Genomic DNA, 10,905 nt, shown 5'->3' on the forward strand with positions numbered 1-10,905 from the left:
GGCTCCTCCTGACCCGACACGGTGTGTTGGGAGGGAGGTGTCACTGTGGGGGTGCTGTGAAATGAAGAAATAAACTTAACGGCAGAGTCAATTGTGCTGTTAAGCAGCATTCTTTATTTTTATCAGCGCTGGGGGACACTGGGGATCATCCTCCATAAGTGCTCCCATGACTGGATGCTCTTGCGTTACTTATATTCACATAATTATTACATATGCATTACAATTTTTGAAAATTTTCACATACAATACATCTATACTAAGAAATAATTGATGATGTTAGTTACAATTGTTTAGTTTCTTACTTACTATACATTTATTAATTATTAGTTAAATATAAACAAAGCACTCTGCTTCTAAACAATGTATTACTCAATCTTCTGTCTCCCTCTTGTCACGCAGAAGGATCTAAAACTTGAAAACTATCCCCTCGTTTTGCAGGTGGTCAGAAAGCATTGATCATGTCAGTTGGTTAATGACGGATATGTCCCTTCTAACTTAATCACAGTGTACATTAATTTTTGGTTGGAAAAGCCCCTCAAGCTCATGGAGTCCAACCATAACCCAGCCCTGGCACTGCCCCATGTCCTGAGAACCTCATGTCCGTCTGTCCAACCCCTCCAGGGATGGTGACTCCAGCACTGCCCTGGGCAGCCTGTTCCAATGCCCCACAGCCCTTGGGGGAAGAAATTGTTCCCCAGACCCAACCTCAACCTCCCCTGGCGCAAATTGGGGCCGTTTCCTCTGGTCCTGGCGCTTGTTCCTTGGGAGAAGAGACCAACACCCTCCTTTCTGGTAGTTGTAGAGAGTGAGAAGGTCTCCTCTCAGCCTCCTCAGTTGAGTATCTAGTGGTTATTGCCAAATTTCGTGAATGTGCTTAACCTAAAGTAAACTTGGCTCATTCCAATGTCATTTTGGTACAAAACCACACGTCCTCAATGAAGGCTGCCCGCCTCCAGGAGAAGACCCTGCTCACTGAGCGTGGGTGCTAAGAACAGTGTTACATACCTTGTACGCAAATATTGTACCCAGACCTTATCACAGCCTTTCCATACTTTAAAAGGGATGATAAGAAAGATGGGGACAGGCTTTTGAGCAGGGCCTGTTGCGACAGGACAAGGGGTGATGGTTTAAACTAAAGGAGGGAGATTCAGGCCGGACATGAGGAAGGAATTGTTGCCCTGAGGGTGGTGAGAGCCTGGCCCAGGTTGGCCAGAGAGGTGGTGGCTGAACCATCCCTGGAGACATCCCAGGCCAGGCTGGACGGGGCTCTGAGCAACCTGAGCTGGTGCAGATGTCCCTGCTCATGGCAGGGGGCACTGGGGGGCTTTAAGGTCCCTCCAACACAAACCAGCTGTGATTCTGCAATTCTGCGATCCTGTGATCCTGTGATCCTGTGATCCTGTGATCCTGTGCCTGTCCGCAGGGCGTGCGCAGCGATCAGATTTTGCACAAATGATTGAGACTTTGGTATTGCTGGGTCGATCCAGCATCCGGACTTGTGCAACTCTTTGATAAAAATCGATATTTTTGCAGAATCGGGCTCATTTTCGTGCACCCCGTGTGAAAGGCCCAGTTTCAGGGACAAGACGGGGCCCGGTGGCGCTGCGCCCCGGCGGCGCCGGCAGGGGGCGCTGCAGCCGGCCCTCCGTACGGGTGCCGCCGCGGGACACGCCCCGCCAACCCGGAAGTGCTCTGGCGGGGAGGCGGGGGCGTGGCCAACCTTCCTCCCGCCGCCGCCGCGCCCCGACGTCACCGCCACGACGACGTCATCGCGTCATCGCCGGGACAGCGGCGGCCGGTGAGTTTCCCCGGGGAGGCGGCGGCTGCGGGGCCTGGCGGCGGGACGGGGGGCGGCGGTCACCATGGCAACGCGCGGCCCGGCCGGGTGTCGTGGGACGGGGTGAGGGGCCGGGCCCGCGGGGGGCGCGGCCTGGGGCTGTCGGGGAGGGGGCTCGGGGGGGTCACGGGGCGGCCTGGGCTCCCCCGGGAGCCGCGCTGGGGGCCGGGGATGCCGGTGCCCACGTCCTGCCCCCTCCCCGGGGCTGATTTGGGGGTTTCAGCTGCAGACGCAGCCCGGGCGCCGGGCCCTCTGCTCTGGGAGGCGCCGGGGTTTTCCCTCTCGCCCCTCCTCGGGCTCCCACCGGCAGGACCTTGACCCAAATCCCGGTGCACCGGGTCCCCCGCCATGCGAAGCTCCGCTCGGGGTCTAAGGGGGCGCAGGAGCCGTTCCCGGTGCCACGGGCTCCACCGGGGGCACCGAACCTGGTGCTGGGCGGGGCGGGCGTCGCGGTTCGGGGGGGGATTTCCCGTGAAATCCCGGGGCTGCCAACCCGCAGGAGGGACGTGCAGGCCCGGGGGGCTTTTCCTCGGTAAAACCGTTTCTCGGGGACGGCCCCGCCGTGGTGACGGCCTCAGGAAGCACCGGCAGCCGCGGCCCCCGCGGCACAGAGCTCCCGCCACAGGGCGGGTGACACTCCTGCACCCCGATCCGTCCCCTGGCATCGCCGTGCCCGTGTCCTCACCCACGGGGGACAGCTGGGAAAGGCTTCGTGACTTCCCAGGGCGCTGGAGCCGGGATTGTCCCAGGCAAACCGCTGCAGCCGGAGCAGAGGCCGTGTTTATCCAGCCCCCCCGGCTGCCGGGAAGCGCTGCGCTGGCAAACTCGCCCTCCACAAAATTGATGCTGTGCCCAAAATCTGCTGAGCCAAGCACAAGATCCGGCCTCTGCGGCCACCGCCGTGCTTGGCTTTTTGTCACCACCACCGCCGCGGGTGTCCTGGCCCCGCCAGGCAGGGTGACCCAGGCGCTCTGAGCCCCTCTCTGGATTTTCCCCAGTGTGCCGCCCACCTCCTCAGCCTCTCGCGATTGCCACGGCCCCTCTCCCCACCTGCCCACCAGCCTGGGCCCCCCAGGCCATAAAGAGACATGGGACTGGGGAGATTTTCGTGGAGTTTGGGTTGGGGTTCTCCCATGTGCTGCCACAGAGCTGGCTCTTCCCTCCGGGTGCCCTTTGTGGGGTTCCATACTGCCGAGGAGCTGGGTTTGTGCCAGGGCCGTGCGGCTGGGTGGGCTCGAGCCCCTGCCTGCACCCCTGCCCGCTGCCACCGTGACCCTTGGGGAGTCCCCCCGGCACAGTGTTCGCGCCGCTGCTCAGCTGTGCCGGGTCCATAACCAGCCCCAGGGAGCAGCGCGGTTTGGTTAATCACGTACACAAAGTGCTGGCAGGGCCACTCGCCGGGGCCGGGCTGGCCACAGGATCCTCAGTGGTTGGTGGGACTTAAAGATCAGGGACTAATGATGCCTCACGATGCCTCGCGCTGCCCAGAGCTGTGTCCCCACTGTTCTGACAGCCCCCGGGATGTCTGCAGCGGTGGCTTGTAAGCCCCTGAACACGGTGCTGCGGGGTGTGTCGGGATCCTCCCCCGCAGCCGGGGCTCCTCTTGCCACCTGGGTTCCAAAACTAGTTCTAATTAGGCCCAGGCGTTCGTCAAAGCATCCAGATTGCTGCTGGGGCTTTTAAGGGGTGAAGCGGGATTTGCACGTGCATTGGGGGGGCTCTTCTCCAAAGCATCGTCGCTGCGTTCGCCCCCTCCTTGGAGAGGAGGGAACAGCCCAGGCGGGTGCGTTGCCAACATCTGCCAGCCCCGCAGGAGCAGCGGCATCGGTAGAGCCAACCCCCTGCTACAAAACGGCGTTTTCCCAGTCGATCTCAGAGCGGTTTTTGGGGAGGGCGGTTGGGCAGAGCCAGACTGGCCGACCCCTCGCTCCCCGCGGCACGGGAGCCTGTGAGGCCGTGCTGGGGCTGCGTCCTGGCTGCCGGGAGCTGCCGTTCCCGTCCCCGCGGCCGCCAGCAGCACTTGGCGTGCGGCGACGGGCCGCTCGGCGTGAACTACAAATCCCAGTAGCGCTGCCTGCGGGGAAGCTTCGCTGTAAACAGAATGAATCCGGGCCAGGCCCCGGGGTCAGCGCCTTCCTCTCCCCTAAAATAACTCGGAGGAGGAGCAGGGGACGCAGGCGCCAGCGGAGCCTCTCCCGAGCGGCTGAGTTCCTCCATCTCTGCTTCTCGCCGTGCGCCGCCGCTTTCCCCGCTCACCGGCTCCGCTCTCTCACTCTCTCTCGCAGGGACCCGCAGCAGCCATTTGGAGGAAGTCGGGGAAGATCGGTGCCCGCAAGCGTGGCGGAAGGCGGAGGGGAAGCACAGCTGCCGCCCCGCGCTCTCCCAGGAGCTGATGTCCTCTCCCCTGGCCGGGCGGCCCCGAGGGGAGTGATGTCTGCGGGGGGAGCGCCCCAGGTATGTGGGGAGGGGACAGCAGCTTCCCCTCGGTCCCCAGGGAAAGGCCGGAGTGGGGCCGGCTCTGCCCGCGTCCCTCTGCGGCTGCCGCGGCGCTCAGGAGGGACCACTGCTCCATTTTCATGCTACGACACTTTGGGGGGGGCTGTTGGGGTTTTCCCAGGGGCTGGGAGTTCCTCTGGTGCTTTTTTTCTCGTCATTTAGAAATAGCAATGCCCAAGGAGCCGCTCTAGCCCCGCGCGAGACACTTTTCTTTTAAATTGGCGCTTCTTAAAGTTACGGCAGCCGTCAGAGCGCAGGTTGGGCTCCGTGTCTTCTCCATCTGCTCTCCTTGCGCTCCTGCCAAGCGACGGAGGAGGTTTGAGGGAAGAAGACAGGAATCCTAGGGAGGGAAGACGGGCATATTGGGAGTCGAGCTTTCCAGGAAAAACTGCTTTGGCTCCTTACAGAGGTTCCCTCCTTCAGTCCCGATCCTGGCTGGGTGGGGGAGCGGGGCTGGGTGATCACACCCAGGCAAGGGATCTGCTTGGGATCCAAGTGATCTCATGAGAGGGGGTGGTGAACATGTGGCTTCAGCCCTTAGCAAGCTCCCCTACAGGGTTTCTGCCAAGCGATGCTCTTGCTGATGAGGAAACTGAGGCACGAAGGAGAAGTAGTGTTTTTGCGCCAAAACAAGTGTGGGTGTAAGGGCCTTTGGGGGCCAGGGTGTTTAAAGGGGTGTGGGGTGCCTGTCACCCCCGGGCAAGGTGCAGCCCTCGTGGTGAGGCTGCTCTCGCTGGTGGGTCCTGTGGGTGTCGGGCGCTGGTCCAAAAGCCCTTTGCCCATCCTTCAGGTCCAGAATCACAGAGATTGGAAAAGACCCTTGAGATCATGGAGTCCAACCATTAACCTCACACTGGCACTGCCCCATGTCCTGAGAACCTCGTCTCTGTCTGTCCAACCCCTCCAGGGATGGTGACTCCAGCACTGCCCTGGGCAGCCTGTTCCAATGCCCCACAGCCCTTTGGGGAAGAAATTGTTCCCCAGATCCAACCTCAACCTCCCCGGGTACAACTTGAGGCCATTTCTTTGTGTCCCTGTCTCCCCTCAGCTCCTGTTCTCCAGGCTGAACCCCCAGCTCCCTCAGCCGCTCCCATCACACTTGTGCTCCAGCCCCTTCCCCAGCTCCCTTCTCTCAACTCGCTCCAGCACCTCAAGGGCTTTCTTGGCGTGAGGGACCCAAAACTGACCCCAGGATTTGAGATGCAGCCTCACCAGTGCCCAGGACAGGGGAACAATCGCTTTCCTAGTTCTGCTGGCCAGAAAACCAAACAAACCCCTGAAAAAGTGATGGTGATTTGCTGACACTCTTCTCCTCTCTCCTGGACCAGCCTCCCCACGCCCTGAACCTGCTTCCTTACCCCAGGCTGAGTGAGGTGCCAAGGACTGGACCCGAGCTGGATGCTGTGGGTGCGGAGATCCCGTCCGACCCCTGCACAGGTGACAGCCGAGGACAGCGGGTGACACCGCATTGGGGAGGCATCACCGGCGTGGGAGGGGGCTTTGGGGACGCGCTTGGGTGTTCTCTGGAGTACAGCTGGTCCTGTGGTAACACCAAGTCCGAGTGACTGCCGGCAACAGTCCCTGTCGACCGGGGTGGGGACATGCAGGGGATGTCGCAAAGATCATATGTAAATGTATGCAAATGTGGGGGGAATCCCCAGCCTGGGCCAGGTCCTTCAGCCGCTCTGCCGGCCATGCTCCTCTGCTAAGATGGAGACTTCTCTTCTGCTTGGGAGGCTCAGGTCGGAATTAATCGCATTTTTGTGGTAGCCTTTGAAATCCGATCATGAAAGCGTTCCGCGGGATCTGAGGGTACGCAGGTAAGTGTGCGAAAGACTGTTGAAAGCATCATTTTCCGAGGAATGGCGCTCCCTCCCGCCCACCTTTCGCTTCACCGGGAGGAGGGAGCCTGGCGCTGGTATTTCCTTTTATCTCTAATTACACTTCAGGCAGCAAAAGCTTAAAATAGATGAAAGCGATGCCCCCAGGCTTCGTTAATTTTAGCTTATTTGTGAATTAACGCAGGCATCTCCAGTGTAACGATGTCTCTGCCGGACGCATGTTTCGCAGTGCGACACAGTTCATGGTGACTGGCTCTTATTCCTCCAACCAGGCTACAGGTTCTTCAAGCCCGGGGGTTTGTTCGGAATCAAACAGTCGGACGAGCCGTACGCTGAAGGCCAGCAGATGCAGGAAGACAGCAAGGTCCTGGTCAGCCCCTGTGCGGGTAGGTGCTCCACATGTCCTGGCCGAGGCTGTGGGAGCGATGGGGGATGTTCTCCTTGTGGGCAAAGGCCATTTGGGGCCAGTTTGTGGCCATTTTGGGCCAGTTTGCGGCTGTTTCAGGCCAGTTTGCAGCCATTTTCAGACAGTTTGTGGCTGTTTCAGGCAAGTTGTGGCCATTTTGGGCCAGTTGGCGGCCATTTTCAGACAGTTAACGGCATGTTTTTTGCTATTGCTGTTGCTGCCAGCGCTGCTTTTGGTGAGTCGGGGTGGCGCGGGCTCTGGGAAGGGCTCTGATCCCACTGATTCTTTAGAGCGTTATACACTGCAATGATTTAACTTTAGGCAGTCCTGTGAGGAGCAGGGACTTTGACTCGATGATCCTTATGGGTCCCCTCCAGCTTGAGATATTCTGCGAATCTGTGAAAGACCCTGAAACTAATGTCTTGAATCTTTTTGCAATCTAGTTGAGCCCGGTCGAGTGAATAAAGTCGAGCAGCCCGATGAGAAACCCGTGGCAGCTGCCGGCTCCCTGGAGCTGTATCCCGCAGCCGCCGGCAGTTCTGGACGCTGGTTTCACGGCACGCAGCGCGCTCCCGAGCGGGCAAGCGCGGAGAGGGACGGCGCCGCCAGCCTCAGCCCGCTGTCCAGCCGGGTGGCCTGCTGGGTGCCGCAGCTTGGCTCCGGCCCTTTCCGCTGCGCCCAGTGCGGGAAAGGCTTCCGCCAGAAGCAAAGCCTCATCACGCATGAGAGGATCCACACCGGGGAGAAGCCCTATAGGTGCGGGGACTGCGGGAAGAGCTTCAGCCAGCGGCCCAACCTCCTGACCCACCGCCGCGTGCACACGGGGGAGCGCCCCTTCCCCTGCGTGCAGTGTGGCAAGTCCTTCAGCCAGAAAGCCAACCTGCTGGCCCACCAGCGCATCCACGCTGCCGGGCAGAAGGCGCTGGCGGGAGGCGAGCAGGAGGACGGCGCTTCTGGCAAGCCCAAGCTGCGGTCCCAGCCGAGGAGCTACCAGGAAGACACGCCGTTCGTCTGCCCCGAGTGCGGGAAGAGCTTCCGCCAGAAGCCCAACCTCATCACCCACCGGAGGATCCACACCGGGGAGCGGCCCTTCACCTGCTTCCTCTGCGGCAGGAGCTTCAACCAGAAGACCAACCTGGTGACCCACTACCGCGTGCACACCGGGGAGCGCCCCTTCGCCTGCACCCAGTGCGGCAAGCGCTTCACCCAAAAAACCAACCTGGTGACGCACCAGAGCACCCACACTGACCTGCGTCCCTACCCCTGCGGGCAGTGCCAGAAGTGCTTCAAGGACAAAGTCTCCCTCAAAGCCCACCAGAAGACTCACGCCCCACGCCAGCGGCGCTGCCCAGGCCGCAGCCCGGCCACCGGCCTGCCCTATGGGGCTGCGCCCACCCTGCTCCCGCCTGGGGGGCCTGAGCAAGAGGGCACCTTCAGCCCTATGCCACCACTGCCCGTCCCGAAGATCCCCGAGGGCCAAGAGCTGTACTCGTGCACAGAGAAGAGCTTCCCCCACAAGGAGCCGCTCCTGCCGCACCAGCAGCCCGCCCTGGGCGAGCAAACCTTCCCCTGCGCCCAGTGCGGGGAGGGGTTTTGCCAGAAGGTGACTCTGCTCCGGCCGCAGCACGGCCCCGCCGCCGACACTCCTGGGGGGTGCACGGCAGCCTTCAGCCACGGCCCGCACCTCCTGGGGCACCTGGGGGTGCAGCCTGTCCTCGGGGATGCCACCGCCCCAGCCTCCCAGGTCCCCGGCGTGGATAAGCCCTTCATCTGTAACCAGTGCGGCAACAGCTTTGGCCTCTGGCTCTCTCTTGTGGCCCACCAGAAGACCCACGTTGGGCAGAAGACGTACCCGTGCCCTGAGCACGAGAAAAGCTCTGGTGATGAGCTGTCCCCCAAATCTCCCCAGGAAAAGATGGAGATGGATATGGAGATGGAGGGGGGAGCCTGGGTGTGTCCCGAGTGCGGGAGGAGCTTCGTCCTTTACGACCGTTTGGTAAAGCACCGGCAAAACCACCGGGGCAGAGGGCCCTTCCGCTGCGACGTATGTGGGAAGAGGTTCAGCCTGAAGACCAACCTGGTGACCCACCAGCGCATCCACACCGGTGAGCGCCCCTTCACCTGCGGCGTCTGCGGCCGCCGCTTCAACCAGAAGGGGAACCTGGTGACCCACTACCGCACGCACACTGGGGAGCGCCCCTTTGCCTGCACCCAGTGCGGCAAACGCTTTGCCCAGAAGCCCAACCTCATTGCCCACCAGAAGACCCACACCAGCCGGCAGCCCTTCTCCTGCCTAGAGTGTCCCAAGCGCTTCAAGAGCAAGCTGTCCCTGCGGGTCCACCAGCGCGTGCACGCCGTGGAGAGACCCCAGGGCGAGCCGGGCCAGGCCCCTGCGCTGCAGCCCCACCCCGAGAGCCCCTTCCCCTGCTCGCTCTGCGGAGAGACCTTCAAGGAGGACGGGGAGCTGCAGCTGCACCGGCAGGACCACGCTGGCGAGCGGCCGCACGCCTGCGCCGAGTGCGGGAAGCGGTTCCGGCAGAAGGTGAATCTGGCTGTGCACCAGAGAACCCACACTGGGGAGCGCCCATTCCGCTGTGCCGAGTGCGGGAAGGGCTTCAACCAGAAGGCTCACCTCCTCCGGCACCGCCGGACGCACACCGGCGGCATCCCGCCCTCCTGCTGCGAGGGGACCTGCTCGGCACACCACGAGGAACCGGACGGGAGCGGCGCTTCCCTGGCCAAGGGGTCTGAGCCCCCCAGCTTGCTGCTGCCGCCCTGCTCCCGCGGAGCCACTCACGGATCGCTGGCTCGGGAGGAGCTTCGGCCAGGAGAGCAGCCCCCCAACAGACCTGAGAGTCCCTCCGGCGCGGCAGATATCCTCCTGCAGCTGATGCAGGAAGACCAGCACCTCGTGTCGGGCGCCCACCCCCCGCAGGAGGGACCCGCGGGCCAGTGCCCCTGCAAGTGCCCCGAGGCAGGGGAAGCCTTGAGCCCAAAGCCACCGGCCCTGCCACCGCAGTGCTGCTGCGCCGACTGCGTGAGCCAGCGGCAGCTGCTCCTCAAGCCGCAGCCCGACTGCCGAGCGGAGCTCTGGGGCAAGTATGGCGGCTGCGGCAGAAGCTTTGAGGAGAAACGAGTCCCGAGAGTGCCTGAGAGAGCACACGGTGAAGAGAAGCCCTCGCCGTGCCCCAGCTGCTTGTAACGCCCGCGCGGGCTGCCAAAAACCCATCTGTGGGCAAGGGACCGGACCTCATCGCTCTTGCGCTAAAGGCACCAAACCTAAAGAGGCGGCGACTCACACTGGGGCCTGATCGCTGACCGAATGAGGACAGTGCTGAGGGAAAGAGGCAAACTGGGACTCGTGGTGCCCGTCAGGACATGGTATCGGTGGGAACCCGGGAGGAGCGCGGTGGTTTTGGGAGCAGGAGGCTCAGAGGACCCTACGGGTGGGTGTCAGATGGGGTGAAGCAGGAGATGGACTCAGATACCCTGTGTGAGGGTTCTGTCTCGTCAACATACCAAATGTATAGCGGGGGAGGAGCCGTGACAGGACCTGGATCCACAGTGTTTGTTCTGCTGTGGCTGCACGGACCGTAGGGAGCAGGAAGAGCTCAAGATCCGGGATCTGTGTGCTTTAAAACCGCTTCTGTCGTGCAGCCGGCCGGGCAGAGGCAGATCTGCTCCTGCCTCCAGGTTCGGCTGGGTGACGCTCAGACCCAGAGACAGCTGTGGGGCAGAGAGGGGTCTCCGTGGGTCCAGAGCCTCTCCCAGAACCCTCCATCCTTCTCTTCTGGACTGGATGTCGTTCCGCGAGGAGCTGAGGCTCCTCCAGCAGCTGCCCAGTGCCTGGGCAGAGCAGGAACAGCTCGGCTGGGCAGGAAGAGCTGGGGAGAGCGCCGGGGCCCTGCTTGCCTTGGCAGTGACCTGCCCGTGCTCCCCAGCCAACGCAGCAGAATCCAGCCTGGAGCTTCCCGACGGTGGAACAGAAAAGCTGGGTGGGCACCAGGAAAATGGGAAACAGCCGGGAAAACCACCTGGAAGCGTCTCGGCTCACCTCTGCTTCCAAAAGGGACCTGGGAGACGCCTCCAAGCCCGGGGGGGGCCACGCAGGGTGATGGGGGGGTGGGGAAGGGGATGTAGCTTGTGCTTCTCTACTTGCTCTATGGATAATCTTTCTGACTAGCAGCTATTTCTGGTACTCAATTAACTTCTGAATAGGTAACCCAGATGTGCGGGGGGAGCAAGAGCGGCTGGAATCTGCGGGAGCCGTTGCGGTAGCTCGTGGTGGGGGTGTCTGCCCGGTGCCCTGGCTGCCGGGGGCTGCG

The 10,905-nt window shown here is 61.9% G+C and overlaps 1 protein-coding gene across 1 annotated transcript; it reads left to right on the forward strand.

Moving 5' to 3' along the window:
- The first annotated feature begins 935 nt into the window (after positions 1-935).
- LOC135986332 (zinc finger protein 585A-like) lies at positions 936-10,702 on the forward strand. Its single transcript, XM_065630309.1, has 6 exons — positions 936-978; positions 1,534-1,798; positions 4,123-4,291; positions 5,662-5,770; positions 6,447-6,560; positions 7,024-10,702. The coding sequence occupies exons 1-6, from the start codon at positions 936-938 to the stop codon at positions 9,780-9,782; spliced, it is 3,459 nt and encodes a 1,152-aa protein (XP_065486381.1). The 3' UTR covers positions 9,783-10,702.
- Positions 10,703-10,905: the final 203 nt, after the last annotated feature.

This window comes from Caloenas nicobarica, chromosome 2, assembly GCF_036013445.1.
Source record: "Caloenas nicobarica isolate bCalNic1 chromosome 2, bCalNic1.hap1, whole genome shotgun sequence".
Taxonomy (NCBI): Eukaryota; Metazoa; Chordata; class Aves; order Columbiformes; family Columbidae; genus Caloenas; species Caloenas nicobarica.